At 37.0% G+C, this 23,763-nt stretch overlaps 1 protein-coding gene across 1 annotated transcript in view; it reads right to left on the bottom strand.

Annotated features, from left to right (window-relative positions):
* Positions 1 to 23,763, bottom strand: part of LOC131413600 (24-hydroxycholesterol 7-alpha-hydroxylase) — an 89,773-nt gene that overhangs the window by 40,436 nt on the left and 25,574 nt on the right. The window contains exons 6-7 of the mRNA XM_058554211.1: positions 16,855 to 16,962; positions 11,985 to 12,075 (exon numbers count right to left, since the gene is read on the bottom strand). Coding sequence (XP_058410194.1) covers positions 11,985 to 12,075; positions 16,855 to 16,962 — 199 coding nt within the window. The remainder of the gene's footprint in view (positions 1 to 11,984; positions 12,076 to 16,854; positions 16,963 to 23,763) is intronic.

The raw sequence follows: 23,763 nt of genomic DNA, 5'->3' as shown, positions 1-23,763 counted from the left end.
TGCCTTAGTCCTGGAACACGGCCTTACCAGGAGATAAAGAGCCCACCCAGCTCGTGCCAGGATTATCACCTCAGGTGGGAATGTCTTTCCTTGTTTCAGGAGCCATGAGTACTTAGTTGTCTCTGCTTAAAGCGTGTGCAGCATATGGCACCTGGCCAACCCACTGCTCTATCTATCCTCCAAGAGAAGGGGACAGGGTTCCTTCCACTGCAGCAGGAGAGGGGTACGCTTAGGCCAACTGCCATGTGTCAGCTGCTGGCCAGGGGGGACTGATGCCCACTACTGAAGCTGATCGTGCTCTGTCTCTTCTGTACGTGAGTAAAGCGTTGCTCCACCCAGTGCTTGACTGCGTTGTGTTTTTCTTGTCGACTCTGATTCCAAGATGCAGTGGGCAGAAGTGTTTAGAGGCCTCCCCTGGGATTGATAACTAGTGCATTGATAACTACTCTGCTTGACACCTGTTGAAAAATTATAAGCAATAACCTTTTGGAAGTAGACTCTGCTCACCTGCTTCAGTTGGACATCATAACAACAGACCGAATATGAGAGAGGCAGTGATAACAACGGATTGAGAAAGATACTCAGGACTGCAACATTGCTCAGAACAGGTTATTACAGCCGATGGAAGATAAGGAGTTAAGAATCGGCAGACTGAGCCTCCTCACCCTTTCTTCTATCCTTACATGCCCATATAAAAATATCCCAAATCCCACTCCATCATTTCAAGAAAAGTTTAATGCCACTATACCAAGTCAACCGTGTAGGATTCTCTTCTGAGAAACTAATACCTCAAGTAATTTTCAGAAGTATTTCTCTCAGATATTAAAAAGACATGATCAGTTTCTCTACTTACTGGAAGATAAAATGGAGTCTGCTTCATAATTATGACGGTTTCTTCAAGGAATAAAGGACATAGTCCAATTTATAATAAATAAAAGGGGGAGATATTGACCAAACGAGACAACAATGGGTAGATAAAAAATGTAAAATAAATTTTGATTGAGAAATATCCTTTATTTATAAACTCTTGCCTAAATAATTCTGAAGTTTTGGATTGTGTTCTCCGGGGAGATGTTGCCCTGACTTAAAGACCTTTACCTCAGTGTTTTTTAAAGAGGAAAAAAGATTATCCAAATGCCTGAATAATTCTCCAACAGAACACACTGGGAAAAAAGAACTGTCTGAATGAAAAATGTAGAGGATAAATAAAGCAGATTAATAGTGCCACACCGGGGTGAGATAGTGAAAGACTTAATAAAATGAGAAACACCAGAGTAGGACCTGTCTCCAAGCTCATAAATTTAAACAGGGATATTAAATACTCTACAGCTATTAGAGGCATCTCTTTCAGCCTGTTGAAACTAGGCAATAAAGGAGGAGAGAGTGACTTCACACCAAATCCATTGAGTTAGAATGTCACAAGACACACTTCAGGTATTAAAGGCAAAAAACAGTGGAGGAAATGTAGCCTCCTGGGAAATCTCTCATGGGCCAGCTATCACACATGTAAGTTTCAGCCTGGTCTTTGGGGCTGGGTTAGTGGATTGGAAAGTAACAAGTTGTGAGTTCCAAAATGATACCATATTGGTCTTTAAGGTCAAGAGAAAAAGAAGACAACAAAACTATATATTTGGAGTAGAATAGTTTCAGATGAAATCTCCTGCATTTATAAATATCTTCTTAGGTAATCGACATGTTCTTCAAGGTTGACGAATGAGAAGTAGTTTGTGAGAAGCTCCGGCATAATATAGTGTTTCCTGGGTCCATTCCAGGATTTTAAAAGCCGGGCTAGCAACAGAAAATGAGGCTTAGTAAGAAATTTCCTATATGATATGCTATAGCCTCTAAAGTCTCTGTATTAGGTTCATATGGGCAGGCTACCAGTGGGAGCGGAGAGAATTTTTTTTTCTTAATAAAATAACTTTCCCCTGCTCATAACTCCATTGGAGTGCCCGTGGCTCTGCTACTCGATCTCTTTCCTCAATATTTTGGTCAACATACAACGCAAAGGGCCAAGAATCTATCACAGACACAACTTTGGCTATCAAACATTGAGCCTGGCAGCTGCAGCGGGGTAGTGAGAGTGAGCTTCTTCAGTTAACTAGAGGGACTTGGGTCTTTGATATGCCATGATGGAGTCCTCCAAGAATGTTGTTATTGGTTGGCAAGATGGTATTGAGACACATCCAAGTGGACAGAAGCTGCATACAAGTTATAATATGGGTAACAGATGACTATAAATAAGGTTTCAAGAATAAATGAAAATGTTTAAATGCAATGAAGTAAAACTGATGAACAAATTAAAATAATGCAAACAACATGGAATTTGCCTAGAGCATCACCACAGGCTCTCGTTCATTTATCACTTGCTAGTTTTTTATATTTGTTTATAATTACGAGCAGTGACAGCATCTTTTCTCACTAGTGCATGGTGAGTGTAGCCATCTGAGTCAATGTCACCCTGTAATAGCATCTGGCCATTCGACAGCATCGCTATGTCCCCAATCAGGACTGCTGCTAAATCAGAACACAGTGGTGCCAAGAAACTTTATTGGTGGGCTCTGAGTAAATTTTCTCTTTTATCCAAAGTCACACAATTAGTGAGTGACAGCACTGAAACTCATGAATCAAATTCCTGACTCTTATCCAATGAAAATTTTGTAATGTACCTTTTATGATGTACGAATCATGACTTTATGTAAGATAGAGATCATTTCTATGCAGGTGCATGTCTATTAACTAACCTGATTCCTTGTAAGTTAACAGAAAATAAGTTTATTAATTTTTCCCTTAAATAAATGCACAGTAAAATTGAATGCCAAAAAGAAGTGTGCTGTGTATACCACCTTACATTAAAAAGAATAGGTGGAAAGGGCCCAAATGCAACCAGTTAAAAAATTCAAGTGCATTTTTATTTGTTTTTAAGATAAAATGACCTTTTGCTGGTGGGCAAATATTCACAATGGGAATCCTGAATTAGAAAAGAAAATTGCTTTAAAACAGTCTAAACAGGACCCAAATGTTAATGCCTGGGAGTGCTTTAGTGCCTAAATGGACATTTAGGACACATGAGTATTTATGCTGAGTTGATTAATCTTGCATTACCCAGTAATCCTTTAGCAGTTATCTTGAAGAAACAAAGTACAATGAAGCTAAAAATGCAAGAAGGATCTCAGTATGTATTCCTGTATTTTAACTAAAATAAAAAATAAAAGTAAACCATAATATAGTGGGTTAGTGAAAGGCTACTTAAATTAAAATGTAAATACTTAAATAAAATTTATTATGTCATAATATATAGTTTAACATTAAAGTAAAAATACGAATAACTTAATATTCTTCTTCAGCTCTGTGCGTAGAGCAATGCTCACAATACTGAACAGAGATAAAACACTATAGGGGGAGGAAGAGATTTAGGAAAAAACTTTGCTTGCTTTATCAAAACATACAAAACAAAGTTTGGTTGATCTAAGAGTGTGTGAAGTTTTAAATTAACAGAATAAAGGAGATGAGCATTTGTCTTTGGTCAGGACACAGGTGTTTCAGTTAATTATTGCACTATTTTTTAGAATTGTCCATAGTTCATACAAGTATGAAGTTTCATGAGAAAGGTGGAGATTTAACTGTACTCAGCCTGCTTTCATGGAGTCTGCAGGCAAGGGGTCACCTCACCCGGCAACAGACAAGGAATGTATGTGTACATACACACAAGTATATAGATATAAAGGTACACAGTTATATTTATAAAATATATTTCTATTTATAAAAAATATTTATATCATAATATAATAAATATATTTATTTCTTATACTCACATACATTTGTAAAAGTATATATTATTTGCACACACAGATTGATATTCGTTAGGTTTGGCTATGCAATAGCTGAATCCTGTGTTTCCGCAGAAGCTTGTCTATCATCACAGAGCAGAAAAATGCCAGATCCTTGCTTTCCTCGCCCCCCTTGAAGCTAGGACATTACTAGGAAAATAAGACTTTGCCAATCAGATCTACCAACCCAGACTTTGAATAGAGTTAGTGATGTAAAGAAATGGAGACTGAAAAAATTTCCTCTGGCAGCAACTGCAGTTTTTGCAGGATGACATTCCTGGGGACATAGCATCATTCAGCATCCTGTGCCAGTGGTCACAATGCACTTGGCATTAGTGGCAGTGTTGTGCTTGCCACACCAGGTCTGCAGAATGATTTGGAGCATTATTTCAGGCCATGCACCCTCCACGCCTGGTTGTCCAGCCCTCCTAGAAGTTCTGTGAACTCCTTAATAAACTTCTAATATTTGTTGTTTTACTAAATCAGCTATAGTTAGTTTCTGCTGCTGCCTCTAAGAAACCTTGCTTATAAATTATAGAAAGAGTAACCAGAGTGACCACTGTGGAAAAAAATTAGAAGTGACAAAGTCCAGCTCTTGGGAAAGTGAATGGAACCACAGGAAGGGAAGGGCCATGATTTCCAACGGTGGCAAGGGTGAGTTGGATAAGGAAGAGAAGACACCTCTACCCAGATTTTCTGCTGTGATCAATGAGCAGTGGACTTTTCACATTTGAAACATTTGTAGGGGGCAGAAGATCAGGTGAAAAGGAAAGTCTGAAAGTCATGAATCTAGCAGGTTCTTGTGGTGATGGAAACTAGGAAGGATAGGCCTATGCTTGTCAAGAGAAGGGGAGAGTCTCAGTGGGGATGGAAGCCATGACATCGTCTCCTCTTCATATATTCTCTCTAAATATGGTAAATCAGGTTATTTACCATTTGTTAGATATGTGCTCACATTCTTCTCTGGAAAAAACTCCACAGAAATGCCACTGATGGTGACGATCTCAGAGAATTCTATGACGAGAACACAGTGAGGCCACACCTACAGTCTCTGACCGCAACCAGCTCTTCCTTTATATATCTGCTTCTCTTAACTCCTACCATCTTCGTTCTTGCTCAAATCTCATCTTGCCAATAAGCCCTCTCCTGATCCAGCTATTTAAGGCCGCCACCTGCTCCCACCCCTGGCACTCCTAATCCTCCATACTCTGCTCTGTTTTCTTTTTTACATAGCATTTATCACCTAGTCTAATATTTTTGGAGTTTACTTATGTGTCATGTTTACTGTTAATTGTCTGTCTCCTCTACCAGAATATAAGCACCAAAACAAAAGTAATCTTTGTGGTTTTTTAAAAATATATCCCAAACTGCTAAAACAGTTCCTGGCATATAACAGGGGCTCAATAAATATTTGTGGAAAGAATAAATGATTGTGGCTGGGGTGAAATAAATGAGGAGGAGGCTGGAAGAGAAACTGTGGAGATGACAAAGTGCCTCCAAAGCCACAGGAAGGCTTTAGATTTTATTCTGAGTGAGAAGTGAAGCCACTGGATGTTGCTGAGCACTGAGTACCGGGATCTGACAGATGAAGGAAAAAGAAACCAGTGGAGGAAGAGAGGTTGAACCTACAATGGATTAGTGATGAAGAAAACACAGTATAGGAGGTAATTAGAGGGGTTGGGATCCATATGTCTAGGTGACCTTGGTCAGAAGAAGGCATAGGTACACAATAAGTAAAGATGATCCCACACATAAACCACAAATCAGATCCCTTTTATGCTGTTTATTATCAGTCGCCATTATTTTGTTTGGTAAATTTCATTGTCCTGATAGTCATACCATATTGTTTTAGAAAACAGTTTGATTATAAATATGGTAATCATATTTTCTGAACTAAACATGAGATGCATAGTTTAGAAAATATTTTTTCTAATCTGTAAATTTATGTCTGTGCAAAGTCTTATAAAGTTATCAAAATTAAATCACATTTAGTGTTACAAATGTAACACACAGCAGAAAGAAAAAGAAGAGTGTTTTTAGAGGGTATTCAAAGGTCTTCCTTAGTTAGACTGTGATTGTGCACACAAAGGCGGGTCAGACCACCAGGGCCTTGGTTTCAGGATATGCGCATGAACGTCACTCCAGGAATATTTTCTGAATATACATGTCATATAACTAGAGCTGTGCTTTAGGAAGCCTAATATGGGAGCGACTTGGAATGGGATCAAGCTGGAAACTGGATCTAAGTATCTTAATTCAAGCATTCTTGAGTAAAATTTTGAAACAAGGAGATCTGCTAATTTGTGTTATCAACTCTTAAGCCAGACAAACTTTGGTTCAAATCTTAGTTCTACCATTTACTAGCTGTGTGGTCTGGGTAAGTTACCTAATTGGTGCTTCATTTTCCTCATGTTTGAAATGGGGGTAAACAATAACATTTAGGAGGGATGAGTCAAGGATTGGGATGATTCAAGGATAAAGTGAGTCAGTAGGAAAAGGACTTAGAATAGGCCTAAGTACTAAGGCCTAGTACTTAGTAAGTGCTATCTGAGGGTTAGCTATTATTGTTGCGATTCTTTCTTTCCCTTAGGATAATATTAGACATAAATATCCTCACGCTATATTTTTGCCATACTTCAATCCCTTTAAAAGTACAGCCAATTGATATAAAAGTAATTCACTTATTGCTGTAAACATTCAAGAAAACTACGTTATTTCAAAAAACACCACCAACTAACACTTGGAAGTAGAAAAACTTGAAGTCATACTAGTTACTAATTTCATGATATGGGAAGATTATAAAATTTCATATAATTGATATGGTTATATTAGTTTTGTTCATAACAGATTTATAAAACAATTGTGGTTTGACAGGCATTGTTCTATCTACTTTATATTTGCTATATCCTCATAATAACTCCATGATATGGGCATTCTTATTTTGCCATTTTCCCAAAGAGGAAACAGGCTTAAAGAATTCATTAACTTGAGCAAGAATATACCATTACTAAGTGTCTTAGACTGAATTTGAACCCAGGCAATCTGACATGAGTACCTGCACCATGTTTTTGAGGTTATGACAGGTGATTAAAATAATGTGTGGTGATTTATAAATTAAAATTGAAAACAAAATGACTAATTTCCAGGAATTTTACCCCAAAACTCTGTAATAGAGCAAAATATTCTTTACCAGATCTTCAATGATTTGATAATGTATATTTCACTCAAGATCAAGGGATAAAAATAAAATCATAGGCAAGAAAACGCTTTGCAGAATTCAAAACCCTAGAGAAATGTTATATTACCATTCATATGAATTCTTTGGCTTGAGACTACTCAGTTTCTCTAAGTACTGATCAGATATCGGCTAATCGGATATTGGTTCTACTAACTCAAAAATTAAGCGTAGAAAATTGTGAAAAACTTCCTTACATAAAACACCCATTTCATATAAACTGTCTAATGGGATGGGTGATAGAGCTGCAAATGAAGTCTACACAAAGACACTCATCTCTTAAAAATATATCCTTATATTTGTTCATTAAATTCATTCAGAAAATATTTGTTGAGTAATTTTTTGGTTCTAGGCAGCTGGGGATACCAAGACAGAAGACAGAGACCAAGACAGAAATTGTTCCTGTTGTTGGAGAGATTACATTCTGGTGAAGGAGGCAGAGGATAAATAAATAATTACAGAAATAAATAAAAAATAACTCATGAACGAAATGAAGAGTGAGACAAGTCAGAGAATCACTAAGGGCAGAGTTAGAGAAAGTGATTTTAGACAGGGTAAACTAAAAGACCTATCCAAGGAAATGACATTCAAGCTGACTGAAAGATGAACAAGAACAGGGAAAGGGTTCCAGGCCCAGAAAATCTACAGAATTCACCAGCAAGTACATATCTCCAAAGAAACTGGAAATATTCATTTTTCTTTCCTAACATCTTCTGGATAATTCCAAGCCTACTTTCAGTTTTATAAAAAGCACTTCGTTCAGGAGCTGAGAGCATGAACCATACCTTCTTCATCTTCATAGTCCTAGCACTTCACAAAGTGCCTTGACATGGTGGGCACTCAAAAGATGTTTGAGGGCTAAGTCAACGAATAGATGAATAAAGGGTTAACCTCTATGAACCTAGAAGGTTTCCTAAAAGAAATTTTAAAAATTATGGTTCAGGATGATGTCAACAAAAATGGTAGAGTAAGGACTCCAAAAACTCCCTCTTTAAAATCAATGAGAATCTGGTAAATATTGTGAGAATCAATTTTTTCAGAACTCTAGAAACTAACCAAAGGCTTGCAGCAATCCAGGGAGTGTTTACCCAAGAAAAATGGCTGAATCTTGGTAAGAACAGCAAGCTTAATGACATTTTAACTGGCCCTATTTCCATCCCCCTCTCCACAGATCCACATGGCCTTGAAGACCAACAGCCTGCAATCACAGCACAAAGCAGCAGCCCAGTAGCCACCAGAGGGGGCCACACAGGGTTGGAACTACTTCAAAACCTCATTACTAGAGAATTCTCATTATTTGACCTGCCTGGCAGTTCTCCAGAAGATCCCACTTGCAAGACTGTCTTTATCTGACCTGACTTAGAGCTCATCCATTTGAAAAAGTATTTTCCCCAGGGGCGTTGGCTGGAAACCTTTAGATAATTGTTTAACTTTGCAGCTACCTGAGGCAACAGATGACAGTTGGGACAAACAAGAGGCAAACCAAAATGATTAAAATGAAAAGCTAGGGAATGAGATGTCCTAGGGGCTTTGAAGAGGTCCAATGTATTCCTGGGAACATGGAAGGCCAGGCGTAGGGCTGAGCAAATGCCCAGGGCTTTACTCATGCTCAGGAAAGACCTGAGAAGGCCCTAAGGTCTCACTTCAGGCTGACTTTGAGGCTCTGCGCAAGCAGGAAGTGAAAGCTAAGGCAGAGTTCTCAACTGCCTGGCTGAGTGTTGAAGGCATGCCCCAACATGCTCACAGAGCCCCTTGGCAAAGAACGGGAGTCTTATTGTTTCCTAGTGTAAAGAAATCTCTGTTCAAGTATTAGCTGACCACTAAACTAACCAAGCAGAGACATAAGTGGCCATATATGATAAAGAATACAAACTTTACAGAATTAGTTAAGAAAAGTCATTAAACAAACAAACAAATAACAACAAGCAGCAATAACAGTAACGCTTGAGGAGAGAAGAGTATCTGATTTTCAGAGTTGCCACATTAGGTTATTTAAAATATCCAGTTTTCAACAAAAAATTACAACATGCAACAATAAATAGGAAATAAGACAAAATAAGAAAATATATAGCATACACAGGGAAAAAAGCAATCCATAGAAACTATCTCTGAAGAAATCTAGATGTTGGCCTTAAAATAAGACTTTAAAAGATATTTTAAATATATTCAAAGAACTAAAAACATCATGTCTAAAGAACTAGAGAATATCAGTAAAGATAGAAAAGAAACAAAATTATGAACACTAAAGATTAAAACAGAAATAAATGAAATAGAGTATAGAAAATCAATAGAAAAATTAAAATCAAACAAAATCAATAAAACCAAGTTAGTTTTTTGAAAACAATATTGACAATCCTTTAGCTACATTGACCAAGGAAAAAAGAAAAAGGACACAAATTACCAAAATCAAGAATGAGGGAGATGCTTTCCTAGTGACCTTACAGAAATAAAAAAGATTATGGAGAATATTATGAACAACTGTATGCCAACTCCTAATAGACACAAATGCAAAACTGACTTAAGAAGAAACAGATAATCGGAATAGGACTATAACAAGGGGTGAGAATGAATTAATCAAAAAATCTCTCACAAAGAAAATCTCTGAATCAGATCACTTCACTGGTAAATTTTACCATATGGTTAAAGAAGAATTAACCCTAATCCCTTGCAAACTCTTCCAAAGAATATAAGATGAAGGAACACTTCTGAAATCATTCTATAAAGCCAGAATTATCCTAATACCAAAACCAGACAAAGACATCACAAGAAAACTATAAACCAATATCCCTTATTAATGTAGATGCAAAATTCCTCAACAAAACACTAGCAAACTGAATCCAGCATCATATAAAAATTATACATTTTATATGGATTATATACCATGATTAAGTAGGATTTATCCCATGAATGTAATCAAGTCAATTAATGTAAAACATCACGATATGAAGTAAAACATTATGCTAAGAGGAAGAACCCCGACACAAAGGACAAAGTATTCAATAGCAGCTTTTACTCTGAGACCTGTTTATAAGAAAGTTAGGCGAAGTGTCTGGGATGGGCTCTAGGGGTGAGTGCTAAGGCCAGAGAGATTCAGAGTTGGAAATTTACTAAGGACATCTCCAAGAAGGAAAAGGTGATCCTGTGATAGAGAAGAGGATAAGAATGGGAGAATTACCATATTAAGTCAGATTCTAGATCCATGCACTTGAATGTTCTTTCTTTGACAGGATCCTTTGTATGGGACACGGATATTTTCCTTGACATCACCCTCCAAAGATCTGTGGTTTCCTCTCGCAATACCTAAATTCCAGAGCTGCTACAACATCTTATGCATGAATTGATCTGAATTGCTTCTGTTATATTAGCATGGCAAAAATATAAGCAATATAACATGGCAAAAAATGTTTGTGATATTTTTTATAAATTGTTTTCAATCCCACAAGAGTCTTACAGACTGAAAACATTGATATAGTATAGTTATTACACTGGTACTACTATTTCAAGGAGCATTTTTCTGTCAGAGAAGAACAACAGGTTCTAAAAATAAACCAGAATATAGAAAAAGAGAAGAAGTTTTAGCTTTCTCCATTAGACCTGTGGTCAAGAGTTCAAGATTCAAGCATTGCAGAAATTTAGATTAATGCAACACTTTTGTCGTGGCCTTTGGGTCAAATAGGCTCCCCACATTATCCCCACCATCCTCATATCTACCTTTTTATTTCCTAAAGACCAAGAATTTGGAGAACCCTAAGTCAGGAGAAGACTCTAGCAAGAAAATGGTAGAGTATGTAACAACCCAGGATGCATTCTCTTGTATCATTTGTAGACACGCAGGCATGCACACGTCCATTAGCTTTGTAGATGTAAGCTCCGTAAAGGAGGCAGTCTTCTCTAATACTCACTAGTGTACCTCCAGAATCTCACTTGTTAGCATTGTTGGTACTCAATTATTGTAATGCTCACCCTTTCTATGAGATAAGACCCAGCACCCGCTGATTCACACTCACGGCTCAGAGACAGTATGGCTTAGATGGCCATGTTGGTCAAGCCTATTTGCTTTCTGGTTTAACTCAATAAGAAGCAGTAAAAAATAAAGAAAAAATTCCAAATAAAATATTTTCAGCAATCATGAAAGGGGGAATAACTGTTAATTGGCATCATACCTTTTGTCCTACTATTATATTGTTTTCTTCCAAGAAAACCAGTTATTTACTATTCTTTTTATATCATAATCATAATTTGACATATTAAGGTTTAAAAAAAATCTACTCCCAAATAGGTTAAATTATGCTAAATAAACAAGTGGTTGAGCGCTCTCCATTCAAGTTTATTTCTGCTTTTAAAAACATATGACAGTTGTAGAGGTCAAATCTGAACTAAGAAGTGCAAGGCAGTAATCTCCATCTGCAGGTCTAACCCTCAAATCTCTAACAGCTGCAACTTTTAAAATAATGCCTTTGGTGGCAAAACCTTACCTGACACCCACACTTCAGCAGTACTATTATGTAATATATGGAATATGCACCATACACCTTTTTATAAAATCTGGAAAATCCTGAATTCCAAAACTATGGACTTATAGCTCAATTGAGGTAATGGGCCAAGAAATTTGAAGAAAATACCTGCATATATATATTTATGTTTATAAGTAGGGTAGCCAAATCACAATCTCTCTAGCATTTATTTCGTGATTTGGAAAGTAAGGGGATTAGCCTAGATGACCTCTAAAATCCTTGACTATAAGTAAATTCTAGGATTCTACCTGATCAATTTATATCCTGAAACACATAAATCGTGGTCAATTTTGGATTATGTTGAATTTCTATAAAATTATGGGCATTTAGCTTTGCCCATAACATGTGACAAGCATACATTATTTAATTTCTCTTCAGTTACATAATTTAACTCAGGTTTAGTACCTGCTGTGCCAAACACAGAAGATATATCTTTCATGATGGTCCTGTAGATACTGGGATGAGAGAGGATAAAGGCAATTGTCCAAAATGTAACCTTAAAAAGAAAAACATATATCAAACAATACAACCTTCTTTGAAAGTGGGCAAAAGCATACTTAGTATTAGCCATAAACATTTCAAAGAATATGGAAAATATTTAAATTAAACTTAAAAGCATGTTAGTAAAGAGCATCTTTGAAAACCACTAGATTTTATGAACAAAAGAGATATATATCTCTAAGAGGTCAAATCTGTAATTTTATTCTGTCACTATAGTTTAACTATATTGTTTATATAGATTAAACTATCTTTACTAAACAATAAAGTGAAATTTTATGAATACACAATATGAACTACTATATAGCCATACATTAAATATTCAGAAACAACAAATTATGACACTTAAGAATGTTAATCCAAAACAAAAACATTTTTCAAGATTTAATTTCCTTGAAATACAAATGAATTAGCAAATCATATATTCTGCAAATGAAACACGGTAATTTTAAATAAGCCAGGAACTATAACTAAAATCTCATAAACTAAATTATAAGAGTACGCAATATGGAAACTCGAGTCCTTCCACACCTGAATGTTACTGAACATAGCATGCTAGCAAGTTCTCTCTCCAGACCAAACAAAATTATTTCATATCTTTCCTCATTGTGGTATTATAAGATTAAAATTATACTTCTACACATCATAAAAATTAACTTTCTGCTAATTCAGGTAGATATTTTTGCTTATATTTTTAGATTACACGATAAAGGAAACCTGTATAAAATCATTAAAAGAAGCTTGAGTTTCCCTTTCATATTTTTCTGTGAACACGACTATGAAAGAAATTTCACCTAGGAAAATCAGTCCTGAAATGACAAGGACTAGAAATATATAGTCAATATATACACAATGTATATAATATATATAAACTATTAAATTATTAAATTAATAAGAAAAAATTATTAATACTTAAAAACACTTCAGCCTTTTTGTCTCTTTTGTGCGGTAACTTGAGGTACCTTTAAATAATCCCAATACTCCCCTCTGTGGTCAAAAGAGGAAGTGCTCAAATAAGCCAAATTCAATACTGCTCATTGTTTTCCCCTCTGTGACATTAAAACTGATAGTGCAAGGATCCATATGGTACTGTTTACATAAACAAAGAGAACGGGGGAACCAAGGCCCTACAGTCTGGAGGGCCTCTTGCGGTGGCGTTATCCAGATCACAAAAGACTTACCCCAGAGATCATCTAGTTCATTCCTACAAAAGAAGAAACGTGCTCAGAGAGCTCCTTATCTTGTCTCCCTGCTCAGGCCCTTTCTACTGTTATCTATAGATGGAAGTGCTGAATTACTGGATTTAATTAAAAACCACTCCCTACTTAGTTCCTCTTATTTAAAGAGTCAGAGTTCATGTTGGGGGAAAAAAAACAATAGTTTAGTGATAGTGTAGATTTTCAGTTACACAAAAGAGGGGTTTGGAGTTTTATTAATTAGTGCTAAATTATAGTTTTAGAGATTCACTAAAACTCAGTAATACTTATTTTTATGACAAACACAAGGAATTCAGCTAAACTATAAATGGCTGTACAATGGTGTTAGTTACCATTTTTAATGCCTCTTTTCTTAACAGATTTCTCTTCTAAAAATCTTTTTCTTCTACTTTAAAAACCAAATTACTTTCTTTTAAAAATAAAAGTCATGTAAAAGACAGTAAAGGGTAAATAAGAAGTTTACATATATTACCAACTCAACAAACAAGAGTAAGTGACCTGAGGTCTTTGTGCACCCACATTTGGGAAAGGAGTTAAAAAACCGCTCCCAAAGTAGCAATTAGTATTTTGTCAAAGGGGTCAAGTCCATGGTGAGGGCTGTGCAGAAAGAAGAAGGGCTTCCTGTCTCACTGAACTTCAGAAGCAGCTGCTACAGCATCTTTCCATTGTTTCGGAGAGGTAAGAACCAAGGCGAGAAGGGACAAGGAGGAAAGCTCTGCCCTGCTGCTCAGGGAGAAGATGACTTCAGGATGTTCTTCAGCATCATTTTTTTATCCGTTCAGAAAAAGGTTTAACAAATATTGATGGAGTCTCTATAACATGTCAGATACTGTTCTACCAATCACAGTAAACACAAATACGTATAAGACATAATTCTTGCCCAAAGAACTTTCACATCTAGTTGGGGAAATGAGATACACACAGGAGAAAAAAACAGCTACATGCATAGGCAATGGGTAGTATAGACAGTCAATGCTGTGGGAGTTGAGGGGAGGGTGGGATGGGGGGGGTGGGGGTAGCTGTCATTAGTGAAAGTACTGAGAGTTTCAGAGAAGCAATAAAAAAGGTAAAATGCCAGCTTTGAAATTAGTATGGAAAAATATTCTTAAAAAGTTCATTTGGGGGGACCAGCCCAGTGGCGTAGTGGTTAAGTTTACACGCTCTGCTTTGGTGGCCCAGGGTTTGCGGGTTCAGATGCCGGGTGTGGACCTACACACTGCTCATCAAGCCATGCTGTGGTGGCACCCCATATACAAAACAGAGGAAGACTGCCACAGATGTTAGGTCAGGGCCAATCTTCCTCACCAAAAAGAAAAGAAAAGTTCATTTGGCAGTCAGGAATTTCTTGGAAATTGGAAATGGGTTTTTCATAGAAATAATTTCATAAGTTATGGTTAATATCTTGGGCCAGTCCACCAAAATCCACCTAGACCACATGGAGCCTCCTAGCCACCTGCACCAAGTGCATCTGAAACCTTAGCTCTGAGTTCCATGGGCCTGAGGCAGAGCAGAGTAGCAGGGAAGATAAGAATATGATCTAGGCACCAGGACAGGACAGGCCCCACCACCTGAAAGGCAGGCCTTTCAGCAGCCCTCCAGGAAGCGATGGGAGGTCACAGAAGCCAGGACAGCATGGCTACTCCAACCCCGGGGCATTTAAGTGGTCAAGTTTTGGAAGCCAGGGCAGTCCATTATTAATAGGCCATTGAAAGTAATGATTGATTGAAACCACGGCATTACTTGTTATAAGAGAAGAAAGCTGACATTTACGGAACACCTATCTCATGCCGGGGACTGTCAGCTACATTCCATTTCTTAAAAATATAATGCTCACAACTATCTTATGAAGTAGATAACATTTCTCCTATTTTATAGATGAGGACACTGAGGCTCAGAGAGGTTAAACAATTGGCCCACTGTCACCCAGCCCTGGGACTTGGCTTTAGACCTGACTCTAAAGCCTCTCCAGGGTCTCTGCCCGCACACCAGCTGCCTCTTGGAGGTGTCAACAAGAGCCAGCAAGATGGAACTTTTGCTAATCATCAGACTCTTCCTTTCTGAAATAAGTGACTTAAATCCTTTTAGACCAGTGCCAGGAACAAATTCCAAAGAACTGACTTCCCCTGTGTCAGATTAATGGGGCTTTGTGTCCTTTCCTTCCGGGGGACCTTTCTAACGAGATCTTGAAAATTAATCCTGTGACAGGAGTGGCTGTTTTGCTGCTGTTTTGAGAGTTGTTCTGATGTTTACTTTTTAATTTTTCTGTAGCTTAATCAGTTTCCAAGAAAATCGTAAAAGGAAAAAGTCAGATAATAATATTAGAGGTATGTAAAGAGGGGGAAAAGATTGGACTGTTTTTACTTGCCCATGTCAGATGAAATACATATTCTAGTGGCCGACACACATTTCAGCAGAGAGGCAAGAATCTCTATTTCTGCTCTTTATCCAATAAGTTTTACAACAGGTTAAAGGAAACTAGACTATCTGGACTTACAAAGTCTTTCACAATCTTCATAAGAAAGAGAAATAAATAGTACTCAAATCATTTTATTTATATTTATTAGAAGAAAAAAGAAAAATGACCACATTTATCATTAGAGATGGGTTGAATTTTCCTGTTTAGTAGAAGACAAATATATAAAAGAGATTACCTTTTAAGTTCTCAAATAATATAAATGCAGCTTAAGCTATTGTGAATTCCTTCTGACACAAGAAACTGGTATGCATAGAATGTGAAATGGCAGACAAATCTCATGACTTTAATCTAGTTCATAACACCTTTAAAAAGAAGCAGTTAAAAAGTCTCTGCTCTCTTTAGAAGTATTGTGAGTTCAAATGTCACCAGTTCCATTCATGGGGAAGCTTACAGGACCTAGATGCTAAGTAATGCAAATGGAATGGTGCAGAGAAGGAGAATGGGTATGGGGAAGACAAAGAACTAATATTCATTGGTTACCAGCTGGGTTTATCTCGCTGAATCCTTACAACAACCTTGTAGAGAAATGAGAGTTACCATTTATTAAGCACCCAAGTCCTAGGACTATAATAGGAGTTTTCATTATTGTTTTTTTATCAGTAAGGAAATGGAGGTTCAGAGAGTTGGAGTTACCTTCATGAGATTTTATCGCTATGACTGGGGATATCTGGATTCAAGTCCAATCTATCTGAAACTATCCGTTTACCTACTCTCTCCCCATAAAAGGGTGGAGTCAAGTCTTATTCATCTTTGCAGGCCAATACGAAGCAAGTTCCCTGACACAGAAAGCGCTCCATAACCAGGTGTTGCCACAACTGGCCCCAAGGTGCAAGCTTTCCCCTAGGTTACACGTTGCCTTTCAGAGGGCAGAATTCCCTTCATATCTCTGCTTGGCCTCCTTTGTGATCTTATCAGGTTTCATTAGGCTTTCAGTTTTGTTTTTCTATCTCACAACCAAATCCACTGCAGTCTTTTCTTCCCCATAATAAGAAGTTAAAAGACTGAAAAAAAGGAAAAAAAATGAAGGGAAAAATTGAAAGTACAGTAGACAGAAATGTAACCCTTACTTTACCAATGTACTTACAGGGACAGCATTGGTCAGAGAAGCCCAAAGTATTAAGAGTGCATAATTGGGTTGCTTTTGTTCATTTTTTTCCATCTCTATGGTATCCATCATAGCCTGTACGAATGTCTGTTTAAAAGAAAGAAATATTGTTAAACCACTTCTATGCGACAAAGACTGATGCTAATAAACAAAGACTTGCCTTTTCTTTTCTTCTTTTCTGTATTAGAAATAACATCTAAAATATTATTCCTGCCATTCCTAGGTTTGCAGTTTCTGGCATGATAAGGGATTTACACACTTACTGGTAGTATAGTAATTAGGAGTAGGGACTCTGGAGCTCAACTCCTCAGCTGGTTCAAATCCTGGCGTTTTCTTTTTAAGACTTTATTTTTTTTAAAGCAGTTTTAGGTTTACAATAAAATTGAGAGGAAGCTACAGAGATTTCCCATATAACCCTTACCCCCATACATGCATAGCCTTCCCCCTTATCAACATTATTCACCAGAATGGTACATTTTTTATCAAGGATGAATCTACATTGACACATCATAATCATCTAAAGTCCATAGTTTACCTTAGGGTTCAATCTTGGTGTTGTAAACTCTATGGCTTTGGACAAATGCATAACGACATATATCCATCATTACAATATCATAGTGAGTATTTTCACTGCCCTAAAAATCCTCTATGCTCTGCCTATTCATCTCTACTCCCTCTCTGACAACCACTGATTTTTTCACTGTCGCCATAGTTTTGCCTTTTCCAGGATGTCATATAGTTGGAATCAAACAGTACATAGCTTTCCCAGGTTGACTTCTTTCTCTTAGTAATACACATTTATGGTTCCTCCATGTCTTTTCATGGCTTAATAGCTCATTTCTTTTTAGCGTTGAATAATATTCCATTCTCTGGATGTACCAGAGTTTATCCATTTACTTACTGAAGGGCATGTTAGTTGCTTCCAAGTTTTGGCAATTACAAATAAAGTTGCTATAAATATCCGTATGCAGGTTTTTTTGTGTGGACATAAGTTTTCAAATCATTTGGGCAAATACCAAGAAGTGCAATTGCTAGATTGTATGGTAAGAGCATGTTTCGTTTTGTAAGAAACCACCAAAGTGTCTTCCAAAGTGTCTGTATCATTTTGCATTCCCACCAGCAATGAATGAGAGTTCCTGTTCCTCCACATGCTCCCTAGTATTTGGTGTTGTCAGTGTTCCAGATCTGGTCATTCTAATAGGTGTGTAGTGGTATGTTATTGTTGTTTTAACTTTCAATTCCCTGATGGAATATGATGTGGAGCATCTTTTCATATGTTTATTTACCACATATGGTATATCTTCTTTGATGAGGTGTCTGTTAAGTTCTTTGGTCCATTTTTTGATTGGGTTGCTGTACCTTATTGTTGAATTTTAAGTGTTCTTTGTATATTTTGGAAAACAGTTCTTTATCAGACGAGTTGTTTGCAAATCTTGTCTCTCAGTCTAGGGCTTGTCTTCTAATCCTCTTGATATTGTCTTTCACAGAGCAGTTTTTAATTTTAATGAAGTCCAGCTTATCAATAATTTCTTTCATGGATTGTGTCTTTGGAATTATATCTAAAAAGGCATCCCTGTACCCAAGGTCAACTAGGTTTTCTCCTACATTATCTTTCAGTAGTTTAATACCTTAGCATTTTACATTTAGGTCTATGATCCATTTTGAGTTACTTTTTGTAAAAGATGTAAAGTCTGTGTCTAGATTCATTTTTTTGCATGTGGATGTCCAGTTGTTTCAGCACTATTTGTTAAAGCATCGATCTTTTTTCCACTATATTGCCTTCGAACCTTTGTCAAAGATCAGTTAATTATATTTAAGGGTGTCTATTTCTGGGCTCTCTAGTCTCTCTTATTAATCTACTTGTCTGTTCTTTTGCTAATACCACACTATCTTGATTACTGTAGCTTTATAGTAACACTTAAAGTCAGGTGGCATCATTCTTTTGAAAAACTTTTTTCTTCTCTTTCAATATTCTGTTGGCGATTTGGGGTCTTTGCCTCTCCATATAAACTTTAGAATCAGTTTGTGAATATCCATAAAATAATTTGCTGGGATTTTGATTGAGATTGCACTGAATCTACAGACCAAGTTGGAAAGAACTGACATTTTGACAATATTGAGTCTTCCTATCCATGAACATGGAATATCTCTACATTTATTTAGTTCTTTGATTGTATTCATCAAATTTTTATAGTTTTCCTCATACAGATCTTGTATATATACAGTTAAATTTATACCTAAGCATTTAACTTTTGGAGGTGCTAATGTAAATGATAAAGTGTTTTTAATTTCACATTCCACTTGCTCATTGTTAGTATACAGGAAAGCAATTAACTTTTGTATATTAACTTGGTATCCAGCAACCTTGCTATAATTGCTTATTAGTGCCAGTATTTTTTTTTGTTGATTTTTTTGGATTTTCTATATATCGATTATGTTATCTGTGAACAAAGATGGTTTTATGTCTTCCTTCCCAATCTGTATAACTTTTATTTCGTTTCTTGCCTTATGGCATTAGCAAGGACTTTCAGTAATATGTTGAAAAGGAGTGAGAGGGGACATCATTGCTGAAGGGATTCTGGTACCAACTTCCAATGTTTGTGGATGGGGATTCCACACACCAATGAACAATGCTCAGGACACCAGTTGGGTGTCCTATAATTCAGCTCAACTCAATTCAATTCTGATACTATCTACTTGGAGACAGCATCAGGTTCCACAGGTTAAGGGTTCAGTCCTACAAGACTGCACCCACCTACCCACTCAGATGCCAGTTGCAAGCTCACGTTATTGCCTGTGCTTCTGACTGACTGGCTACAGACTGGACGTTCCAATAACCCACTCCTTGGACTTCAGACGCCAGACGAAATTCCAGGTTGTTATCTGTACTTCTGACCAACCGGCTATATAAATCAGAGACTCCCATGACCCCTTCCTCAGATTTGATTAATTTGCTAGAGTGGCTCACAGAACTTAGAAACATTTTACTTACTGGATTATTGGTTTACTATAAAAGGATATTATAAAGGGTACAGATGAACATCCAGATGGAAGAGCTGTGTAGGGCAAGGTATGGGAAAAGGGTGCAGAGCTTCCATGCTTTTTCCAAGCACACCACTCTCCCCAAATCATTATGTTTTCACTAACCCAGAAGCTCTCTGAATTCTGTCCTTTTGAATTTTTATGGAGGCTTCATTACATAGGCATGATTTATTAACTCATTGGCCATTGGTGACTGATTCAACCTCCAACTCACCAAGAAAATAAGAGAGAAGGCTCAAATACATAAAATCAGAAATGGAAGAGGAGAAATTACAATGGATGCCACAGAAATACAAAAGATTATAAGTGAATACTATGAAAGGCTATATGCCAACAAATTGGATAATCTAGAAGAAACAGATAAATTCTTAGAATCATACAACCTTCCAAAACTGAATCAAGAAGAAATAGAGAATCTGAATAGACCAATCACTAGTAGGGGGTTGAAACAGTAATCAAAAACCTCCCCAAAAACAAAAGTCCAGGACCAGATGGCTTCTCTGATGAATTCTACCAAACATTCTAAGAAGACTTAACACCTACCATTCTCAAACACTTCCAAAAAATTGAAGAGGAAGGGATACTTTCTAACTCATTCTATGAAGCCAGCTTTATTCTGATAACAAAACAAGATAAGGACAACACACAAAAAAGAAACTTAATAAAGGCCAATATCACTGATGAATATAGATGCAAAAATCCTCAACAAAATACCAGCAAATTGAACACAGCAATACATTAAAAAGATCATACACCATGATCAAGTGGGATTTATTCCAGGGATGCAGGCAGTGTTCAACATCCACAAATCAATCAACATGATACACCACATTAACAAAATGAAGAATAGAAATCACACGATCATCATGGGGCCGGCCCAGTGGAGCAAGCGGTTAAGTGTGTGCGCTCTGCTGCGGCAGCCTGGGGTTCGCCGGTTTGGATCCTGGGCGCGCACTGATGCACTACTTGGCAAGCCATGCTGTGGCAGTGTCCCATATAAAGTGGAGGAAGATGGGCACGGATGTTAGCCCAGGGCCAGTCTTCCTCAGCAAAAAAAAGAGGAGGATTGGCAGATGTTAGGAAAGGGCTGATCTCCTCACACACACACACAAAAAATCACATATCATCTCAATAGATGCAGAGAGCATTTGAGAAGACACAGCATCCATTTATGACAAACCTCTGAATATATTGGATATAGAAGGAAAGTATCTCAACATAATAAAGGCCATATATGACAAACCCACAGCTAATATCATACTCAATGGAGAAAAACTGAAAGGTATACCTTTAAGAACTGTCACTATTTGCAGATGACATGATTGTATATATAGAAAACCCTACAGAATCCACCAAAACACTATTAGAAATAATAAAAAAATACAGTAAAGTTGCAGGGTACAAAAGCAACATACAAAAATCAGTTGTGTTTTTATACACTAACAATGAGATAGCAAACAGAGAAATTAAGAATACCATTCCATTTACAATTGCAACAAAAAGAATAAAATACCTAGGAATAAATTTAATCAAAGGGGTGAAAGACCTGTACACTGAAAACTATAAAACATTGTTGAAAGAAATTGAAGACACAAGGAAATGGAAAGATATTCCATGCTCATGGACTGGAAGACTTAACATAGTTAAAATGAATATGAAAATGAAAATATGACATACCAAAATTTATGGGATACAGTAAAAGCAGTAGTAAGAGGGAAGTTTATAGCAATACAGGCCTACCTCAAAAAAACAAGAAACATCTCAAAGAAACAATCAAACAGTACACCTAAAGGAACTAGAAAAAGAAGAACAAAGAAAGCCCAAAATCAATAGAAGGAAATAAATAATAAAATATAATAAAAATCAGAGTGCAAATAAATGAAATGGAGACTAAAAAAACAATAGAAAAAAAATCAGTGAAACTAAGAGCTGGTTCTTTGAAAGGGTAAATGAAATAGACAAACCTTCAGCTAGATTCACATAGTTAAAATGTCCATACTACCTACAGCAATCTACAGATTCAATATTCAAAGCTCAAGATATCACACTCCCTGACTTCAAAATGTACTACAAAGCTATAGTAATCAAAACAGCATGGTACTGGCATAAAAAGACACACAGATCAATGGAATAGAATTGACAGCCCAGAAATAAACTCACACATCTATGGACAGCCAATATTTTTTTATTGAGGTCATAATAGTTTATAACATTGTGAAATCTCAGTTGTACGTTATTATTTGTCAGTCACCATATATATGTGCCCCTTTGCCCCTTATGCCCAATCCCTTTCCTCTCTGGTAACCAGTAATCTGTTCTCTTTGTATGGACAGCTAATTTTTGACAAGGAAGCCAAGAACATACAACGGAGGAATGAAAGTCTCTTCAATATATGGTATTGGGAAAACTGCACAGCCACATGCAAAAGAAAGAAAGTAGACCATTATCTTACATCATACACAAAACTTAACTCGAAATGGATTAAAGACTTGAATGTAAGACCTGAAACCATAAATTCTAGAAGAAAACATAGGCAGTACACTCTTTGACATGGGTCTTAGCACTATCTTTTTGAATACCATGTCTCACCAGGCTAGTCAAACAAAAGCAAAGAAAAAAATAATAAATAAATATCGCACTCCACCCTCTTCTTGCTTGTACGGTTTCTGAGGAGAAGTCAGATGTAATTCTTATCTGTATTCCTCCACAGGTATGATGTTTTTTCCTTCTGGCTTCTTCAGGATTTTTTCTTTATCTTTGATTTTCTGTAATTTAAAAATTGATATGGTGAGTTGTAGTTTTTCGGCGTTTACCTGCTTGGTGTTCTCTGAGCTTCCTGGATCTGTGGTGGTGGCATCTGACATCGATTTGGGGACATTCTCAGTCATTATTGTGTCAAATCTTTCTTCTGTTCCATTGTTGTGTGTGTGTGTGTGTGTGTGTGTGTGTGTGTGTGAGAAGAAGATTGGCCTTGAGCTAACACACATCTGTTGCCAATCTTCCTCATTTTTCTGGAGGAAGACTGTCCCTAAGCTAACATCTGTGCCAATCTTCCTCTAATTTGTGTGTGGATCACTGCCACAGCATGGCTTGAAGAGCAGTGTAGGTCTGCGCCCAGGATCCAAACTTGCGAACCCTGGGCCACCAAAGTGGAGCACATGAACTTAACCACTACACCATCAGGCCAGTCCCTCTTCTGTTCCTTTCTTCTTCTGGAATTCCCAATCCATGTATGTTACACCCTTTGTAGTTCTCCCACAGTCCTTGGATATTTTGTTCTATTTTTTTTTCAGTCTTTGTTCTCTTTGCTTCTTGCTTTTCAGTTTTCAAGAATTCAGTTAATACATCCTCTAGCTCAGAAATTCTTTCCTCAGCTGTGTCCAGACTACTAATAAGCCCATCAAAGAAAGGCATTCTTCATTTCTGTTACAGTGTTTTTCATCTCTAGCGTGCATTTGGTTCTTTCTTAGTATTTCCATCTCTCTGCTTACATTGCCCATCTGTTCTTGCATGCTGTCTACTTGATCCATGAGAGCCCTTAGTATATTAATCATAGTTATTTTAAATTCCTGGTCTGATAATTCCAACATCCCTGCCATGTATGGTTCTGATGCTTGCTCTGTCTCTTCAAGCTGTGTTTTTTTGCCTTTTTGTATGCCGCGCAGTTTTTTCTTGATATCCAGACATGTTGTACTGGGTAAAAAGAACTGCTGTAAATAGGCCTTTACTAATGTGGTGGTGAGGTCTGAGGGGAAGAGAAGCATTCTACAGTCCTACAATTAGGTCTCAGTCTTTTAGTGAGCCTGTGCTTCTAGACTGTGAACTTCACAAGTGTTTCTCACTTTT

This window comes from Diceros bicornis, chromosome 14 (genome assembly GCF_020826845.1).
Source record: "Diceros bicornis minor isolate mBicDic1 chromosome 14, mDicBic1.mat.cur, whole genome shotgun sequence".
NCBI lineage: Eukaryota > Metazoa > Chordata > Mammalia > Perissodactyla > Rhinocerotidae > Diceros > Diceros bicornis.
This window is presented reverse-complemented; position numbering and strand designations above follow the sequence as displayed.